Below are 21,251 nucleotides of genomic sequence, written 5' to 3' on the forward strand. Positions count from 1 at the left end.
ATTGGCATTTGCATGTCAGGTCCAAGGAGTGACCCGGAGGAGATTTTTCTCTACCTTGCCTGGTCAACAGGAGAGGATGGTCAGACCACCTGGTTATGGCACAGACACACTGACATGGGAAAGGCTGAGGTGGTGCCCTCTGATCTAATGTTGTTTACCCCAAGAAGAGAGTAAGATGGGCTTCTGAAGCCTACACAATCACTTCTGAGTCTCCTCAGCTATAAACCTGGGTAGGGGAAAAGGTAAATGCACGGGCGCCATGACAGGGACCATCAACAGTACCCCCTTAGCCTCTTTACCATGGGGTGTCAGTGAATGGTAGCTCTTGTCATTGTCATCATCATTATCACCATCACTATCACCACCATTACCGCAAGAACCAGCAGTCAGGGCACCCCTAGTAGCCACTGCAGCTACAGACAGCAGGAGGGAGGGAGAAGGGAGGAAGGAAAGAGCCTAGTTTCCAGGCAGCCTGGGCGGTCCCTCTCCATTTCATAACACTGGTCTCCTCCCACCTCAATGGCAGAAGTAGACGCCAGAAAACCCCTCCTTGTGAAGGTGAAGACCCCAGGATCCAGGCTGAGGGAGCAGCCCCGACTCCCCAGAGCTGAACAGGGGAAACCTCCACTCACCCGCAGGTCAATTTCCCACAGGAAGCCTTGGAGGAAACATGACAACCAGGCCAGAGCAAGGCCAGCACCAGGGCCCCTGCAGAGCTTGGGCTAGGAACCCGCTCTTACTTCTGCCAGGGCAGGGTGGGGGTGCTTAACCCATCTGTGACACACAGAATATGTGTCACTGTCAAAACATGGACAAATGATTGAGCTTTTATAATGAAGGGATCCTTTTTGACTTTTGACTGACACTGAGGGGGAAAACTGAGGTCTCTTGAGTCAACTGCTAAGGCCAGCGTGGCTGAGACAGGCTTCCCTCATGGAGCACTTTGCGAAAACCCATCATCGTGGTTCCCGCATGGGTAATAAACGGCACAAATGGGTCAGACAGCACATCTGACACAAGACACAATCTCAGAGTTTAAGCCATGAATGGGCCTGGAGCCAGCAGGGCAACATTCCATATGGCCCCTCAAAGAGTATCTGATACATGTCACACTTCAAATTACATTTTATAAAGACTTCAAAACAATACGGCAATCTGAAACAAAACAAAATGGCTGTTGCTTAGGGACAATTTCAAGAGGAAATTCATATATTTAAAGAAAAACAGAGATACCGAACTGTCACACCTCCTCCTATTCCCCCTCCTCCTAAAAAAAAAATTAAAAGGAGAAACACAGTAAAGTACTTTTCAGGCCTCAGTGGTTTAATGGGCATGGGAAATTTCAAATTGGCATCTCCAGTTGGGAGAATTCATTCTCCAGGATGAATGTCTTGTCAGTATTGGACACAATCCCTCCACACATCACCATGGTAAATAAAAGGTGCTCAATGCATTTTGACTTGTCTCAAAAGAAGTAAGACCTCAGTGTACCTTTAAATAAACTGTTATAAGTACAGCATGGTCTTGAGGATAAATAAACCTCCTGACTTGTTCCCACAGGTTTAAAAACTTAACAATTAGGTCCCATGCTAATACTGGGGCTGAGACAGCTCCTGGCGTTGCTGAGGCCAGGCTGAGGGCAGGGGCTCAGAAGGGAGGCAGGTGGCTGACACCTCTTCCACTCAGGCAAAGTGCCAATGGCCCCTTAAACCCAAGGCCGAGCAGGGAGGCCACCCCCAGCTGCGTGTTGCCTGGTCAGGAGTCACCGTCCTCCTTAATTCCATTTCATTTGACTTTACTTGGACAAATAAAATCAAAGCAAATGGCAGGAACCACACTACAATAGAAGATTGGTACTTCTGAGGGATAAGATCCAAGACCTTCACAATTCCCGAGCCCACAAGCACCACTACGGAACAGCTGAAAAATTTAGGTGCCTTGAATGTGGGCTATGACAGGTAAAGGCATCAGAGAGCTGGGGGATGACAGCAGCTCTCCCCCACCCCCTCCACCAGCTAACAGAGCTGCTCTCCCTTAAACATCTGCCTTGCCAAGTACTTTTCAGTCTTAGCAAAATGGCAAATTACCACATGACCTGGACTTTTCATTCTCCTGTGAAACCACAAATGCTATGGCCTCACATACAAAAGTCAGTCTACTTCGCAATCTTCAGAGACAACCTCTGAAGCAATCCTGGGATAAACAGGACTCCTCAAGATTTAAGATACTGAGCCAGGGACTAGGCATGGTGGCTCACACCTGTAATCCCAACACTTTGGGAGGCTGAGGCAGGTAGATGCCTTGAGCCCAAGAGTTCATGACCAGCCTGGGCAACATGGCAAAACTCCCATCTTGACAAAAAATTACCCGGGTTTGGTGGCATGCCTGTGGTCCCAGCTATCCACAAGGCTGAGGTGGGAGGATCACTTGATCCTGGGAGGTTGAGGCTGCAGTGAGTCACAATCATGCCACTGCACTCCAGCCTGGGCAACAGAGTGAGACCCTGTCTCCAAAAAAGTATGTGAGTCAGGGCTTGCTGGATGTCTGAAGCAATCTCTGAGGCAGGACATAGGAGAAAATTCTGGAAACTTGCATAACAGCTAAGGCTTTAGAGCACGTTTGTCCAACCTGTGGCCCACAGGCCGCATGTGGCCCAGGATGGGTTTGAATGTGGCCCAACACAAATTCATAAACTTTCTTAAAACGTTATGAGATTGGACAGGCGTAGCGGCTCACACCTTTAATCCCAGCACTTTGAGAGGCCGAGGTGGGCAGATCACTAGGTCAGGAGATCAAGACCCTTCTGGCCAACATGGTGAAACTCCATCTCTACTAAAAATATAAAAATTAGCTGGGTGTGGTGGCGCGTGGCTGTAATCCCGACTACTCAGAAGGCTGAGGCATGAGAATTGCTTGAACCCAGGAGGCAGAGGTTGTAGTGAGTCAAGATGGCGCCATTGCACTCCAGCCTGGTGACAGAGCAAGACTCTGTCTCAAAAAAAAAAAAAAAAAAAAAAATTATGGAGTTTTTTTTTGCGATTTTTTTTTTAAGCTCATCAGCTATTGTTAGGGTATTTTATGTGTGGCCCAGGAAAGACAAAAGATTGGGCACCCCTGCTTTAGAGCTTTTCAACATGCTGGTCATAGTCATATATTCAATGTTTCATTCATTTACATTAAAATCTCCTGTTTGGTTTAAATACTTACATCATTTTCTAAAAAATTAAACATGCTTCTTTCAGCCAACTCCTTTGACTCTTCAAATTTTTCTACCGCTTGTCTGACTTCTTCGTCTGGTATCTTACCTACTCGTTTCTTTTTATAATCGTAATCCAGGCGGCGGCCTTCCAGCTTTTTCAGGTGATGCTAAAAAAAGAGAAGGGAGTCCCTCAGAGAGGCGCTACATTCAAAACCTGGCACAAAAAAATTATTTCTATTAAAATGGTCATTGCTTTTTCTCGGCCTAGATTCCAGAGGGCAGGAACCCACCTTACACTGCTGTTGGGAGCACCTCAGCACCTGATGGAGGCTCTCCTCACTTCAGGTGCTCAAGGAATATTTGTGGAATGAATGAATGAATGAATGAATGAATGAATGAATGAACAGATAGGTGATAGAATAAATGAGTGTCTGTATGGAACATAAAGATGCAGTAGCCATGCTCAGATATTCTTTTCAATGTTCTTTATACGATCCCTCACTTCAGCCTTCTTAATGTCCAGATAATTTCTAACCAGGTTAACCAAACGAAACATAGTAGGAACATTTCTTTGGCACTATTGTCAACTCCTGACTAAGTAGTAGACTATAAAATCACAAACTTCTACAATCCCTTAGAATATTAATGGATCTCCATAAAGTTCCCAAACAATCAAGAAATAAGTTGTATAAAATGATGTTAATGAATGCAAAGGAGAGAGATTCACAGACAACCTCTGAAATGGGAAAAACTCTAAACAATATTATAACCCCTTTAACAAAATCTAACAGAACTGTCTACTCATGGAACAGGCTGCCTTGCGTAGCAGGTTTCCCATCATAGTTTGTGTCCAAGCAGAGAGACCCCGTGTCAGAACAGTGTCGAGTGGGAGAGCTATACAGGACAAGGGAGGGGTCCCTGGAGAGTTTATGGCTATAATCCTCAGAAATCAGACACTGGGTATCACAAGTGTATGTAGAAACTGATCATCCCACTGAAGCACGAGGATAGCTTGCACTATTCATTTTAGCAGGAAGCACTGCTTCTAACTTTCATGACTCGGTGAAAAGAGCACCCAGAGAGTCAGAAGCATCTGTCTCCTATGCTGTGACTTTGGGCTGACCCTAATCCCTCTGTACCTCTACATGAACACCTGAAAGTCAGTCATATGTCAAATGAACAGGCTCCCAACCCCTGATTTCTGAGCGACATGGAGCATAGGCGAGACTGTGAAAGGCTTCCTAAACCTTGGACTCTTAACTTTCCATCATCCACATAATTTAAGTTTACATTTACAGTTCTATATCAAACAGCATCTGAGTAACAAAATGGCATTTAGAAAATTATTTTTTTGCATAAGGAACTGCAACATTTCAGAATAAGTGTATTTTACACATTTCACCCACTTACTACTCAGGACCACATATGTGTCTGTGGTTGGCCAGGTGGAGGAGCAATGCTGACTTTTCATATGACCTTCCTCCATGATGACCGCACAAGAAGAAATAAAACTTGCTATATGTCAGCAAAGGAGACATTTGGTTTTACAGCTGTGCATTTGGGGGAGATGTTTTGGCATCCCCAGAACCCAGACTGTCACTTCTCTAGAATCAACCATTCAAAAATAATTTGGAAAAACATCTCCTGTACCCAAACAACATATATACCTACTAAGTACCCACAAAAATTAAAATAAAAAAAAATAAAATAGGCCAGGTGCAGTGGCTCACACCTGTAATCCCAGCACTTTGGGAGGCTGAGGCAGGCGGATCACGAGGTCAGGAGATCGAGACCATCCTGGCTAACATGGTGAAACCCCGTCTCTACTAAAAATACAAAAAAATTAGCCAGGCGTGGTGGCGGGCGCCTGTAGTCCCCGCTACTCAGGAGGCTGAGACAGGAGAATGGCGTGAACCCGAGAGGTGGAGCTTGCAGTGAGCCGAGATCATGCCACTGCACTCCAGCCTGGGCAATAGAGTGAGACTCTGTCTCAAAAGAAATAAAAAATAAAAAATAAAATAATGTGTGTGAGCACAAACCATGTGGCAGGCTTGTGACTACAGGGAACAAACCACGATCCCTCACCCCAAGGAATGGACTGCTCAATATGAGCAGAAGGTAAGCAACAGTGCTCATGGCACAGGGGCACAGAAGGGGTACCCCACAGAGTCTAGCAAAAGAACAAACAGCTTCCCAAAGGAAAGCACATCCGAGCTGAGGGGTGAGGTGACACAGCCAGGAGATGGGGTGAAAGGACAAAGACAGCAAATAGCGAGAAAGCACAAAGCAAAATGTCACCAGGGAGCTGGAAATGATTCAGTGAGGCTGGACAGAGTTCACATGGGGAAGGGGTGGCAATAAGGCCACAGAGGAAAGGAGGGGCCAGGCTGTGAAGGGCTGAGGGGCTGTATCTTCACTCCACCTCCGGTGGGCAGCCAGAAAGGTTTGCAGCTCAGGAAGGATGCCCTTGCTGTGGGCTAGAGAATGGACAGGAGGGAGTGAGATGTGACGCCAGGGGTCAAGGGCAGCTGTGCTGATGTGTGTAAATGTTAACAGGAAGAAGCCAACAGATAGAAAGGGAAAGAATGAAGGTACAGCAGAGAGGACGATGGATGTCACAACGGCCCTGAGGAAGTGAGAGATGACAAACCTGGCGGCCCAGTAGAGGACTTGAGAGCAACAAACATGTCCCTGGCTTGACAGCAACAGGAACATGTTTCCCCTGAGATGGAAGAAGAGGATGGTATGCATGACGGAGCCAAGGGCTGTGCAGGTGGGGAGTGGGATGTTTAGGGAGCTCCTGAATGGGTGCTTTCATTTCTCACTCAGACTTCCTGAATTCTCCCTCATACCCTTTGCTTTCAGCAGAAACTCTAAATGCAATGCCTGGACAGGCATCCAGGGCTTTCCGTGACTCTCAGTCTTTCCTCCCTCCACAGCACCTCTGCCCCTACACACCCTATCCCCTGGCCATACCACACAATCGAGGTTCCCAAGCCTGCCTGCTCTCACAGCCCTGGCCCTCTGGTCAGCTTGTGCTGGATATTTTGCCCACCTGAGTCTCCCAGTCTGCATAGCCAGCTTCTCCTCCTCTGGGAAGCCTTCCCTGACCCAGCCAGGCTGAGGGAGGTGCCTCTCCTTCATGTCCCTGGGCTAATCTCTCCAGCAACTGTCAAAGTGCATGATATCTGTTGACTTGTCTCTCTACCCTACACCTGTGAGTTTCACAAGGGCATGCACCAGGTCTTGGTTAGCCACATATGGCCACTGCCCACCACAGTGGCAAGGCACAGCAGGCCCTCTATACACAGATGATGGATGAATAAATAAATCAACGAATGAACAAAGAAAGAACCAATAATCTGACATTCATCAGTTCCTTCTCTGGTCCCTGGAATATGAAGCCATCTCAAGGCCCACGGTCCAAGCAGGGAAGGCCACCCAAGCTCACACATCCCATCAGCCTCATCTCTGTCACACAGGCTAGACCAGTGGGGGTTCACACTTCCCCCTCGGGTTCTGGAAAAAATGGGCTAGAACGGTGGTTTTTGAACATTAGTGTGCATCAGAATTACCTGGAAGACTTTATAAAACACAGACTTGCTGGGCTTCACCCCCAAGATTTCTGATTCAGGAGGTAAGTGATGGGGCCCAAGAATTTGCATTTCTCACAAGTGATGCTGATGTTGCTGGTCCAGGGACCACACTTCGAGAATCAATAGGTCTGAAGAAGGGAAAACAGGATATGCCCAAGGTTCAAATGACCTCCAAGTTGAGATCATGCTGGAAGGTACCCGGAGGAACATCTTCTGTACATACCCATAAGAACGTGCTTGTACCTCCAGAGTAGAAGTCCCTGGTGGGGTAGAAGTCTCGGGGCTGTTTTCCCACATCTACAAAAATGCCACCATGCAAGTGGCATGCAATTATCTCCAGGTACCTGAAAATTCCCATGCATATCATTTTTAACAGTTTTCCAAATGAAAAATTCAGTTTCTAGGTGTTGATTTTCTTGAGAAGTAATGGAAAATAATGACCACCAGGGCAATGCATCAGAATATGCAACTATGGTATGATTTTGATAATAAGAAATGCACTACAAAGTTAAGTAATTACTTTGTTATGTGATAAATGGCTGCAGAAATATGGATTTTTAGCCTGGCTTTGAGCTGGCTTCAACTAGATACAGAATTTCCAGCTGAAAGAACATGCTTACATTCCCTCCCATTATCCTGCTTCATCTCCAGGGCAGATAGATCCTGGCACTCTTTCCCAGTGAGCCCAGGAAAATAGAACTGGGTTATTTTTACCCTACCCACAAGCATCATAAGATGATGCTTTCAGTGAGTCCCTGCTGAAACATTCTAATGATTTTAAATATAAACATCATCTTAAGTAGCAACAGGTATATTTATAGCCTGGAAGACTTACCCCAATCTCTTTTAAATCTTTATCTTGTAGTAACTGAAGTGGATCAATAAAAGTTTGCTTTACATTAATATCAAGAGAGTCTTTCACCTCAGCCATTAGCTTCATGGATTCACCAACTTCTATCAATGCATTGCCTTGAATAGAAAACATAAATACAAAAGGTTCTTTGGGAGACTACTCCAGGTTTAACAGTGCTATTTATTTCATTCTTTACCAAAAGTTTGTGGATGATGGTGTAGCAAGGTCCTTGCTCCAGGACCTCTGAATCCTGGAACAGAATGAAAAAGAAAAAGCAAGGCTTCCCATTTTCTGCATTTTCCTCTCTATGTTCTGCACTTTCACCACCACAGAAAATACAACTGAGGCTAGCAGACCGAAGTACTTACCATTTGGGCCACTAGATGGGGATAAAGATCCTTTTAAAAAAACTGGTAATTTGGGACTCTGGCACGGAGGGTTCCTTAGAAGCTTAAGAATAAAATCTCCTTGTAAACGATGAAAGGATTCACTCATGGGGCTGTTAACCAGTAAAAATTACAATAGAAATAAACCAATAAAACATCTCAGCTTCTAGCTGTGGGATCTTCTCAAGGCTACTCCCTGTATCCTTCTAGAAGGTTCTAAGGCTCCCTGCCCTCTCTGATGTCAAAGAAAGCCTGCTGGTGTCACATGGGACATCCTGTCAGCAGGGTGGGGTGGGGGTCTGCTGGTGCACTAGAGCCCAGGCCAGCCTTCCTGGCTTGGGTGGTGACAGGTAGTTTTTCCTGGATTACAGTGTGGTATCTCAGTCCAGTTAATCGGCAGTAATTTGCCATATTATTGCAGACCACGTGCCCTCTAGTTCTCTGTACAATGAGGGTTGCAGGGTCTCTAGAAAACATCCCTGGGAAATGCTGCACTAGAATGAACTATTTTTCCTATATTTGAGTTTTTCCAAATTGATCTTGTAAAAAGATGGAGATTGGGGTTGCTCAATTCCTAGGCTTAAAGAAGACTGTAAAGCCCAGCCTAAGTCTGACCTTTGAGTTGTTTCACCCACCAGGCGAGGGCATGGACAACTTATTCACCTGTAAAACAGAGATGGCAACATGTGCCTCACCTCCCTTAAAATAAAAAAAATAAAAAAATAAACAGAAAGATACTAGATAGGACCTTGCAAAACAGAAGTAGGAACCATTACTCTAAACTAAGGCTTCCCAGGACTCCACACGGACCCAGTGGTAGCTTCATTCCTCCTTGGAAGCTAAATTTCCTTAGCTCAACTCTCCAAAGTGTGTCTAAATAATTCCTAAAGGAAGATGAAATATCCCTTCCTAGCCTGTGGACTATTTCCTGCCCAAATGGTGAGAAATGATATTTCTCACCATTTGGGAGCACAGTGTCCCATTTGGGTGATAGAAATGGTCACCATATACTGACCCCACACCCAGCCCCTCTGCCACCAGTGCCAGTGCCTCACAATGTCAGCTCATTTCACCTTGACAGAAACATTTTCAAATACGTTGGAGACTCCAAAGATGATGCTCTGAACATGGGCCGCCACCTCCCTGAAATCGACATTCCCTCTCCTTGCCTGAGACTGGCGCTGTCCAATTCCACGGGTGTGGGGCTCAGCCTCCACCCACTGAGGTTTCTGCACTGTAGGAAGTCCCAGCATGTGGCCCCCCCAAAAGAAACATCCAACGGCACAGCCTCTTCCTTCGAACAGCAGAAATCCATCTGTTCCTGACGCCCTGCTGACATCAGCTCTCTTCCTTACCCCAAGTTTCTTTAGGTTGCTGGGCACATGGGAAGCTACCAAATTGTCTGGCTGTCACCAAGGCCAGATGCACGGCAGGAGTGTCCTTGGATGTCAGGGCCTGCCTGGCAGTTTCACCTGCTCCCTTCACTGATGTGCCTTCAGAGTAAGAGATAGGCCATCTTGTCCCCATTGGCCCTTAGAAGAAAATAAAATTCACATTATACTGCTCTGAGGAATAATGCTACCCTTTGTCACTAATTAATTCATGTTTTAATGCTTGAGTTTTAACATTTTTTTCAAAAGATATTTCCTTCAATTTCCTAGAATGATTACTGTGGCCAAATATTTGATTTCTCAACTTCCATCTCCTGCCTTGTTACCACTACATGAATAGCAAATATGCCAAATTCTTTTGGAATACTTAGTATATTAAATCCAATTAATCCTCAATTTAATTTATTAATTTAAATAAATCTCAATCAAAATGTAATGACTTTTTAAAATAAGAGGTACTTAAGTTTCACCTGGAAAAATAAAACCAGTAAGTGTGTCCGTAAACTTTTTGCAATACAATACCTAGATAAATTTTTAGTAAAATATATTAAAATATGTTTTAAAACTTTAATACTTAAAACAATATGACACTGAATCAAAACAGGATATAGATCAAGAAACAGAAGAGAAAGACCATAAACAAACAACTTATAAAAATTAGTCTATAACAAAAAAATCATTTCAAATCATCAGGAGGAGAAAGTTGGACTTTTCAATAAAGTACTGAAACAGCTATTTATTTGTTAGAAAACAAAATTAGAACCCTATTGCACTGTAGCTCCAATAAATGCAGGAGCTTGGAAATTTAGGGGCAAGAAAAGAAAATATAGAATTCAAAAACAAGTATAAATAAATATGTATATCATTTGCCAGGGAGTGGGATGAAAAAGATTGTCTAAACATGATTCCAAAAAGCTAGAAACCATATAAGAAGACTAAAGAGCTTCACTAAATAAAAAAGAAAAATATCTCTCCATTGAAGTGACCTTCATACACAAGGTCCGAAGGTAAATGCTTACCTGGGACAAAATTTCATCAACATACAAGACAGCCAATGAGCAAATATCCTGACCATTTAAAGAGCTCCTGAGACAGGAGGGGGGAAAATGGACCTCCTAATGCAAAAGCAGGCCAAGGACACAAACACACAATTCACAAAAATAATGACAAACACAAATAAAAATTCCACCTCACACGTGATCCAAAAGATGGAGCTAAAACAGCAATGAGATATCATTTTTGTATACTACATATCAAATGATCAGTCATTTAAAAGTAAATTAAAAAGATAACCTCTATGGTTAGGAACTGTGTAGGGAAACACCCTCACTCACTCCTGGCAACAGTGTCAAATGGGTGTAACCCTTCTGAAGGTAGGTTGGGACTATGCTTTCAAAACCTGAAAAATAAGCATAGCTTTTTTTTTTTTTTTTTTTTCTTTTTGAGAGGGAGTCTCACTTTGTCATCCAGGCTGAAGTACAGTGGCGTGATCTCAGCTCACTACAATCTCCATCTCCCAGGTTCACGTCATTCTCCTACCTCAGCCTCCCAAGTAGCTGGGACTACAGGTGCCCGCCACAACGCTGGCTAATTTTTTTTGTATTTTTAGTGGAGACGGGGTTTCACTATATTAGCCAGGATGGTCTTGATCTCCTGACCTCGTGATCTGCCCGCCTCGTCCTCCCAAAGTGCTGGGATTACAGGCGTGAGCCACCGCACCAGGCCAAAAGAAGCATACCCTTGACTCAGCAATTTTATACTAGAAATGTTATCTAAATTATGTCAAAGAATATAATTTTGGATATCCCCAAAGATTTACCTACGAAAACAGTTATTGTAAATGCTATGTAAAATGTTTTTACATAAAGAAACATTTATTTAGTAAATGGGATTGACTGAACAAACTATGATACATGGAATATTATGTAGCCATTAAAAACAATATCATGGAAGATTAATTATTTTATGATATGGATCATTATATAGTCAGTGTTACCGAGGAGTATATGTACTATAGCCTTAGTGTGGTTTTTAAAAGTACATATGAATACATTTAAGAACAAACAAGGCATAAAAGATACACAACAAGCCGAGTGCAGTGGCTCACTCCTGTAATCCCAGCAGTTTGGGAGGCCGAGGTGGGCAGATCACTTGAGGTCAGGAGCTCAAAACCAGCCAGCCAACATGGTGAAATCCTGTCTCTATTAAAAATACAAAACATTAGCCAGGCATGGTGGCTTGAGCCTATAATTCCAGCTACTTGAGAGGCTGAGGCATGAGAATTGTTTGAACCTGGAAGGCAGAGGTTGCAGTGAGCCAAGATCGCGCCACTGCACTCCAGCCTGGGCATAGACTTTGTCTCCTTAAAAAAAAAAAAAAAAAAAAAAAAAGAGAAGATACACAACAGAGTTTAACTGGGCCTATCAGTGAGTATGGGATTATGGGTGATGTTAGCATTTTTCTTTATTTTACTTACCTATGTTTTCTAAACCTCTTGCAATTAACATGTATTACTTTGGTAATATGGAAAAATAATAAAGGTTGTTAAACTGAAGGGTTTGTGCATAACCTAAAACCATACTGGAGGAGTTCTCAGCTCCCTGAGGTGATCTCGGAATAACTCACCAAAGGTGGAGTCGTCCCCAAGCTCCTTCCCGTATTTCAGCATACAGTCCCCCAGCAAGCCTTCCGTCTGTGGGTATCCTGTGGTCTTCACCTGCCCTCGGATCTTTGACACAGTGTTCAGCATTCCTAGCTTAGCTCTGTATGCTTAAAAACATTGTCATTTGTAATTCTTTAAAGTTACAAGTTGGAGTGACAGGTACATAGCATTTAATAAATGCAGCTGCCAAAATTGAGGTCACCTTAAACAAAATGCCAGAGACCTGAGGCCTGAAACAATTGTGTGTAAACTATTTAATTTTCTCACGTAATTTTCTAGGTTCTTTACAAAGGTGGGTGCTAAGTGCACTGTTCCACAGCCACGATGAACCATAGAAATGATGGCGCACATCAGCTGGGCGCAGTGGCTCACACCTGTAATCCCAGTACTTTGGGAGGCCAAGGCGGGCGGATTACCTGAGGTCAGGAGTTCAAGACCAGCCTGACCAACATGGAGAAACTCCATCTCTACTAAAAATACAAAAAATTAGCCAGGCATGGTGGCACATGCCTGTAATCCTAGCTACTCGGGAGGCTGAGGCAGGAGAATTACTTGAACCCGGGAGGCGGAGGTTGCAGTGAGTCAAGATCGCCCCATTGCACTCCAGCCTGGGGGACAAGAGAGAGACTTAGTCTCAAAAAAAAGAAATGATGGCGCACATTGCTGACTTCAAATAATAGTGACCAGGCTTTTGTGAGCACCACCCCTTGAGTGAGACCCTTTGGAAAGCTTGCAGCTGCTAACACGTGAAGTCAGACACTGACACCTGTGTGACACTGATATGCTTTTTCTTTTGTTTAAATGTAAACAAAAATGGAATTGCTGAGGAGGATATTTCTTTCTTTTTTTTTTTTTTTGTGACGGAGTCTCGCTCTGTCACCCAGGCTGGAGTGCAGTGGCCGGATCTCAGCTCACTGCAAGCTCCGCCTCCCAGGTTCACGCCATTCTCCTGCCTCAGCCTCCCGAGTAGCTGGGACTACAGGCGCCTGCCACCTCGCCTGGTTAAGTTTTTGTATTTTTAGTAGAGACGGGGTTTCACTGTGTTAGCCAGGATGGTCTCGATCTCCTGACCTCATGATCCGCCCGTCTCGGCCTCCCAAAGTGCTGGGATTACAGGCTTGAGCCACCGTGCCCGGCCTAAGGAGGATATTTCAAACAAGCAACCGGTCATTAACACACACACACACACACACACACACACACACTGTGCTCCCAAGGACTGATTCAGCCTAATGATTCTCAGTATTATGGGAGGTAGGTGCTGCTGTTTAGGAGGCAGAATCATAGGAGGAGACAGACCACCCACCCTTAGTGAATGCTAGCCTTGTGTGGCTGGTCCCAAGGTGCAGCTCAGCCCCTGCTCCCTAGGGAGGTGATGGGCATCACTGCGTCTTACCTTCCTTTCCTTCCTCTGACTCAGGCACTGAGTATTTACTCATTGTTGCACTGGGCCCTGTGCAACAACACACTGTGCTCATTACCGGGACTCCAGAGACAGCCTTTGCCCTCAAGGAGCTCAAAGTCTAGCTACTGGGAGGCAGAATATACAGGACGTAATTATGAAAATAAAGTCCCGTGTGGTGCAGGGCAAGGGAAAGGCAGCAATATGCTGAAGAAAGATGGAAAGTACAGAGAATAGTACAGAGAACAGTGTCAGTAACGTGTAGAAGAAGGAATACTGTGGCATAATCAGTAGACAAGGAGAAGGCTTGTTTGACCTAAAAAGATATTAATACAGGACAAAGTGGGAGACAGCTATGGGAAAATGTGACTATGATTGAAAATGTGACTATGAAAATGTGACCAAGCTAAGGATTTGAGATTTCATCCTGTACGTGAGAGAGTGAATCACATACTAGTTTGTGGTATTTGAGATACTTTTAGGTAGTCAAGAGATACATTTTTTTTCTACTTTAATAATTTTGTACTTATTTTTAACGTATTTTAAATCAGTGCTTCTCAAATTTTTAATGTGTACATAAATAATCCAAGGATCTTGTTAAAATGTAGAGTGATTCCCATCGGTCTGGATTGAGCTTAAGATTCCACATTTCCAGCAATAGACTGCACTGTGAATACCACTTACATTCACCTGACATTCACAGTGCTACCCTTTTTTGTTGTTGTTTTGAAACAACAACTGTTGCCCAGTACTGCAGTGGTATGATCACGGCTCACTGCGGCCACAAACTCCTGGGCTCAAGCGATCCTCCCGCCTCAGCCTCCTGAATAAATAGGACTACAGACGCATTACCACATCTGGCTAATTTCGAAAATGTTTTGTAGACATAGAGTCTTGCTACATTGTCCAGGCTGGTCTTGAACTCTTGGCTTCAAGCAATCATTATGCCTTGGCCTCCCAAAGCGCTGGGATTACTGGCATAAGCCACTGTGCCTGGCCAGTGCTGGACTTTTGAACCTCACATTTATCCTCAAAGCATTTATCCTCCAGGTCCCCAGGCCCAAAGGCTTCACTCCCACACACCACACACACACTCTTTCTCTCTCTCTCTGCCCATCTTTCCCGCTGTTGGAGTGGGGTATGGGATGCAGCAGGCATATGGGTAACAGCCATTAAACTGGATAAGAGGTTGCTAGGGCTGCCTCTTCTCTAGGAATAACCAGAGACCTCTAGCCAGTGGACACTTTCATTGTTGGCCAATACCTCCTTATCCCATTCAAGAGTCAGCTGGTTGAGGGTGAAACATTTGTTTGATTTCATAGTGTATTCCAGCACCCCAAAATCCTCTAGTGCAGAGAAAGCACTTAATAAATATTTGTTGACTGATATATCAGGAAAAGCAATCTGTGGGGCTGATTTCAATCACTCATGTGGCCAGGGAGGAGAAGATACATTTTTATGGTTTTTAAAGCTATCATCATCAACACAATTGTAAAGAACTTTAGACCTGCCTGGATACATCTAATAAAATTTATATTCTTAAATTTTTACTTTCTCAGTTTTCAAATGGTTAGGTTTGTGCTGATTCCTACAGTCAAGGGAATCACAGAAACTCCACGCAAACAATAAATTCCTAAAAAGGAAAGGCGGCTTCAGAAATCCACAGAATTCAAGGCTTGGGCGCCCTCTATTGGTTCTTATAATTTACAACCTGGGAAAATCTCATCAATAGATGCTGCTTGGGGACCTAGAAACCCAGACCTTCAGTGGAGAAGCTGATGTGACACTGGATTTATGCAGTCTTTCGTATTCACTACATCTTGTTTCTCCAGCATTTAAGCCATGAAGAGAAAGCTCTTTCAAATTAACATACCTCTATGTATATGGTACACAAGGGCAGAATTTTTTTAAAAAATTATGAAGAGGAATAAAGAGGAAATAAGGGAGTAAGAAAATATTTGCCAAATGTTTAGTGGCTTTCTGAAGCAACTCATAAAAAAACCTTTGCTCAGTGCTCCCTTGTTGCTACGACCAGCATTCCATTCGGATGACGTCAACTGAAGTTCACAAATATATGTTCTGTTTCTCATCAATAGGACTGAATGCAACTACCTTTGGTCACTGGAGACTCAGCTTTAAAAACTGAATTTCATTATTGGGACACAGATGACATTGTTTCTACATTATGTCAACTAAACACCAAGTAAACATGGATTATTAGGGTCTGTGACAGCAAATGAACAAGAGAATATTTCAACTTTACCTGGATTTGGCTGAAGATATTCAGTGGTTTTTGAAAGAATTTCTGCAACAGCTTTATTGGTAACATCTATTTTCTTAAAAGCAAAATTTAAAAAAGTTAGTAAATGACAAACTCAATAAATTCACAAAAGAACAGAGGAGTAATTTTCATTAATTTAATTTTTCTAACACCATTATGATGATTTTAATCCAAATGAACGTTTTCAACATTTTTGGGAGATGCAATATTTTCTCACTTTCTGATTTTTGGAACATCACTTCCTTCCAGTGATGTTGGAGAACATTAATTTACTTTTCCTTTTAACATTAAAATGAATATTAAGGTAATATTTAGAAAATCTGGAAAAGTTATTATGCTCCACTAGATCATCAGATATACTTGGAAGTCTCTCAAAACTAACACTAGACATGAACCAAACTCTCCTTATCTGCTGGGTGAACTTGAATTTCTATACTTATATAAGGATGCCACAATAATGATCCATATTAGCAACTGCCTCAGTAATCAACAATAAAAGAATCATAATCATTAGTATTATAATACAATGAACATACTCATTTGTGCTAGGTCAGATGTTAACATCAAAGTTTTCTCCAAACGTTCCCTGAAAGTTAACCCTTTCTGGTTAAGACTGAATCTTTCCTTCTGCAAAACCATTCCTGGACTTTCTGGTTCTTAGTTAACCAGAGAGCTAATATGGGAATAAACAATAAAGTTAAAATGCAAGTTGCAATAGCTTTATTTATACCATCAATAGGCCAAAAGAAAATGTAAAGAAAAATATCTCATTCATAAAAGCAATAAAAATGTAATAACAAAGAATAACCATTATGAGAAATTCACAACACCTATTTGAAAAACCACATTCTTAGATGGTAAAACTCAATTTTGGAAAGATATGCATTCTTCCCAAATTAACATGCAAAATTCATCCAAATCCCATCATAATTTCAATTTTTTCTTTTTTTTTTGTTAAAATTTGGCAAACTGATAAAGTGAGTCTTCATACTATATACATGATTTAAAATATCAACCTAAAAAAACCAGACTATAAAACGACTAACATATAGAGGAGAGTATTTTGAAATACTGGAGTGGGAAGAAACTTCTAACCAGGACCTGAAATTCAAATGTCATAAATAAAAAGACCAAAATTCCGACTCCATAAAAACTCAAAAACTGAACACGAAAAGATACAGTATGTGACATTTGCCAAAAGTGGCAAACAAAAATATACAAAGGACAAAGGGTTAGTGTCCGTAATATTCAAAACTCCCATTTAAACAAACAAGAAAGAAGGAAAAGGCTGGGCATGGTGGCACACACCTGTAATCCCAGTACTTTGGGAGGCTGAGGCAGGTGGATCACCTGAGCTCAGGAGTTCAAGACTTGGCTGGCCAACATGGTGAAACCCTATCTCTACAAAAACGCAAAAATTAGCCGGGCATGATGATGGGTGCCTGTAATCCCAGCTACTCGGGAGGCTGAGGTGGGAGAATCGCTTGAACCTGGAAGGAGAAGGTTGCAGTGAGCCGAGATCACACCACTACACTCCAGCCTGGGCAACAGAGCGAGACTCCAGGTCTTAAAAAGAAAGAAGGTAAAGAGGAAAAACATAAGCTGCCTACAAAGATTTGAAAAAAATATTCAGAACTGTAAATAAAAAGGAGATACTTTACATTCTCCAGATTGATAAAAGCATTTTTAAAATCAGTTATACTCAATATCAGGTATTATATGGGTGTGGAGTAATGGGTCATTTCATACACAACAGGAATGCAAAATGATATGTTTTTGGAGGTCAAGGGAGAAGTTCTTATTAATGGACATATTAATGAGCCAGGTATTATACTTCTAAGGATTTAACCTTTTAGAAACACACCAGCAAATTGCAGTGAAGGAAAAACATGTTTGTTAGGCCATCTTATGTAATATTGAAAATGGAAATCAATAGGAGACTGATTGGATACATTATGAAACATCCAAGTAAAGGAATACTCTTTCATCATAAGGAAAAAAAATAAGGAGGATCGACATTCAAAGTACATACAAAAGAAGAAAGCAAGCTGCAGAGTGATTTATAATAGAAGACAGATCATTTTTGTAATTTAGAGAACTATGATCCTGCCAGGGTCACAAGTTTGCAAGCAAGCAATCTTATCCTGCCTGAAATCGCATTTGTTCCCCTTAGCTAAATACATTAATTTGGACTAAATAAATTAATCTGGAGCCCCAGGAAAGTTTTAAAAGACAGTATAGAAATGATAAAAAAGAAAAAAAAGGAGTCAAACCTATATTACTGATACACGTGTGCTGTGTGTGCAAGTGGGCATGTGCGTGTGCGTTTGGCCTAGTAACAAGTTTTGTGACTTTGAGATCTCTTTGGTACGTTCAGCTATTTGCCAAGATCGTTAAAATGTTTAAGAGAATCCGATAACCTAGATATTTATGTCTTATTAGTCACAAGAAATGTTAAGGGCTTAGGAAAATGCTGTTAATAGATTTTATGTGAAGTTTGAGGGAGTCCTATACATTGCCTTTGTGATTATAGCTTGAAATGTCTAAGGGAATTTACTTAATTATAGAACTGGTGGTAAATATTTAAGGATTGAATCTGTTAAGCTTATGTGTTAATTAATGCAACCTTGAATGAAAATTAACTAAAATGATTATCATCTTATAGCAAAATTACTAAATTTGGAAATAAGATTCGTAAGTTCAGCTTAAAGCTTAAGAAAACTGAAGATTTTAGATTTATAATGTAACAAATTAGATATTAGTTAAAACATAGTGTTCCCTTTGATATATACAAAACTTTTTGGACATGAAAAGCCATCAGAAAGCTGAGTCACTTCCGAAAGAAGATGATGATGATGATGATGATGATGATGAGAGGAATTAGAATGGGGACATTTTCTACTTCAGATCTTTTTTTATATCTTTTGAAACAAAAAAGCCCAAGAAACAAATGACCAAAAACTTGCAAGGGCCTCATAGGCCCTGACATGCACATACTGGAGCTGCCTCCACACCAGCTCAAGCATCAAAACTAGAAATAAACCCTTTACAAATTGAAGAGTAAATATGCTGGCTAATATGGAGTCAAGATGAGCATTAAAAACAAACAAACAAACAAACAAAAAAACAACAAAAACTCATGTAGCTTAAAAACAAACAAAATCTCCCTCCTAGAATAACTAAGGACACTATTGTGTGTGTGTGTGTGTGTGTGTGTGTGTATGTGTCTGTTCACATCTACCAAATGCTATGAAAATATCTTGCTAAACCATTAAGAAAAATAGAGGAAAGCAGAGTGGTAAAAATTATTTTTGTGAAGTCAACCTGGTATGGCAGCATCTTGGTTAGTTAAATCTGGAATTTCTGTTTAATGCTGGCACCCTGCCCATGAGGTGTCCCAAGGGCTGTGCCACTGACTCCCTTAGGCCCAGCCCCTGAGTAAGACAGCTGCTAGCAACTCTCATTTCTGACACTTATATACGGCATTCTCTTTAAAAAATGCTATCAGTGGGCATATCCTCTTTCTTCTTCTTTATGTAATTTATTTGTGTTTTTCCTTTTTCTGCCTCTTGGCCACACTCGGTAGAGGTTTGTTGCTTTACAGCTTTTCTAAAGCTCTTGGCTTTGTAGTTTCGATCTTTTGTGATTATTGTTTTCTATTTTATTAATCTCTTTTTTTATCCATATTGATTTCTACCTTCTACCTAGAGTAATTTAACTTGCTGTTATTTTCCTAGCTTCTTGGATTGCATGATTTATTCACTTTCTCCCAACATTTATTTTCTTTAAATACATTTACAGTTTAGCCACATATCACAGGCTTTGACATAAAGAATTGTCACTCATGCTTAAATAACGTCATTTTACTTTCCATTTCCTCTTTAAACTAAGAATTACTCTTACATATTTTTAAATTTCCAAACATCCAGAATTTAGAAGCTCTACCTTCCCTTATACTTCTTGTGTTCTATGGTATCACTTGGGGAAATTTATCGAGTTTTTTTTTTTCTATAACTTAGTACATAATTGATTACCATATTTGTCCCAAAGGAATTTGAAAACTATGCACATTCTCCATTTGGGGAATGCAGATATCTATATTTATTTATAATCAAAGTTATTAATCATATTTTATGCAAATCCTCCATGAGCCTATTGATTATTGTCAGTTTAATCTATTATTTTATGAGAGAGGTATGTGAAGTCTACTTATATTTTTATCAACTCTCCATTTATTTCTGACAGCTTCTACCTTACAAATTCAAATGCTATGTTATGTAGTGCAGAATGGTTCATAACCATTATAATTTCCTGATAGACTACATTGACTGTATCTTTTTATAATTAAAAAGCTTTTTTAAATTTAGTGCTTTTCTTGCATCAAATTTTATTATGATTTTACTATTGTTCCTCTATTTTTATATTGTTAGCATTAATTATAGAATATTTTTTCCCACTACTTTGGCATTTCTGTATCATTTTTAGGTGGGTCTAATATCATCTAATGCATCTCTTCTGGAAGGTTTTTAAAACTTCTGGTCATCTGTTATGTTTCCATGCTTTTCACTGCTGCAATAAAACAGATAATAGACTTTATGTTTCTTCTGTAACTCACTGGGGTTTTTGGAGGTAAAAGCAGGTAAGCAAGAAGGATCTCAATCCATTAACTGAAACTGAAACTCTTGAAAAATGCTTTAAAATTTAACATTTCAACTAAATCATTTTGTTAGTAACAAAGCTATACATCACATATTTGTATATTAAGAGTTTTTTAAAGTAATTTAAAGTATGTCAATGGTGTGAACATGTTTCCATGGTTTAAAGGTTCAGAAATTAATTTTTTTCAAGAGCAAAAACAAAATAAGCTTTTCCCCCTCAAGGCATTAACATTTCTAGACACTCAATAGCTCTCATCCAGAGAACAGAGAACTCCCTGGAAGATGAGCTGGCCAGAGCCAAGGTATCCTGAGGAGATACTCTCCCGGGCGGTGGACAGCCTGGGCCTGGACTTCCTCCCCCAGTACCTGCTCACATCTCTGCTACCTACTGTGTCTGCAGCCTTGATGTTACACCTGAGGGTGGACGCCTTGTGTCATTTCCTCCCTCTCTCCTTTGACAGAGGGGGCGGGGCGGGTGTCTAATTATTAAAACAAGGCTATGTTTAAAGGGCCCAGACAATGAGGAAAGAAACACTATGTTGTTAATACTGGTGGTTCTAGTTCTGCCTCCACATGAGCAACTCCACACAGCTGACTGGGAAACATGTTAAGGGACAGAGACGATACCATTTTTCTTTGGAGCATGTTACAATCATTTCTGTCCCAAGCCCTTCATATTTTTTGTAAGTTATTTCAAATATGTTAATGTTTGCATAATTCTCACAAAATCCATTTGAGACAAGCGGGGCACACTTATCATCTCTGTATCAGTTCAAAAAGATGAATTCACTTATCCAAGTTCCCACACTCTGGTTCTAGTGGC

At 41.5% G+C, this 21,251-nt stretch overlaps 1 protein-coding gene across 6 annotated transcripts in view; it reads right to left on the reverse strand.

The window, feature by feature from the left end:
* SH3GL3 (SH3 domain containing GRB2 like 3, endophilin A3) overlaps positions 1-21,251 on the reverse strand; it is a 167,789-nt gene that overhangs the window by 38,712 nt on the left and 107,826 nt on the right. For 4 of the 6 annotated variants that reach the window (XR_003120464.1, XM_025391819.1, XM_025391821.1 and 1 more), the window contains 4 exons: positions 15,753-15,825; positions 12,051-12,194; positions 7,631-7,764; positions 3,208-3,366 (listed from right to left, as the gene is read on the reverse strand). Coding sequence is in view for 5 of the 6 variants with exons in the window: in XM_025391819.1 (XP_025247604.1) it covers positions 3,208-3,366; positions 7,631-7,764; positions 12,051-12,194; positions 15,753-15,825 (510 nt within the window). In the remaining variant the exon portion in view is untranslated. The remainder of the gene's footprint in view (positions 1-3,207; positions 3,367-7,630; positions 7,765-12,050; positions 12,195-15,752; positions 15,826-21,251) is intronic. The other 2 variants (XM_025391823.1, XM_025391824.1) reach the window with 1 other exon arrangement.

Source organism: Theropithecus gelada, chromosome 7b (assembly GCF_003255815.1).
Source record: "Theropithecus gelada isolate Dixy chromosome 7b, Tgel_1.0, whole genome shotgun sequence".
Classification (NCBI taxonomy): Eukaryota; Metazoa; Chordata; class Mammalia; order Primates; family Cercopithecidae; genus Theropithecus; species Theropithecus gelada.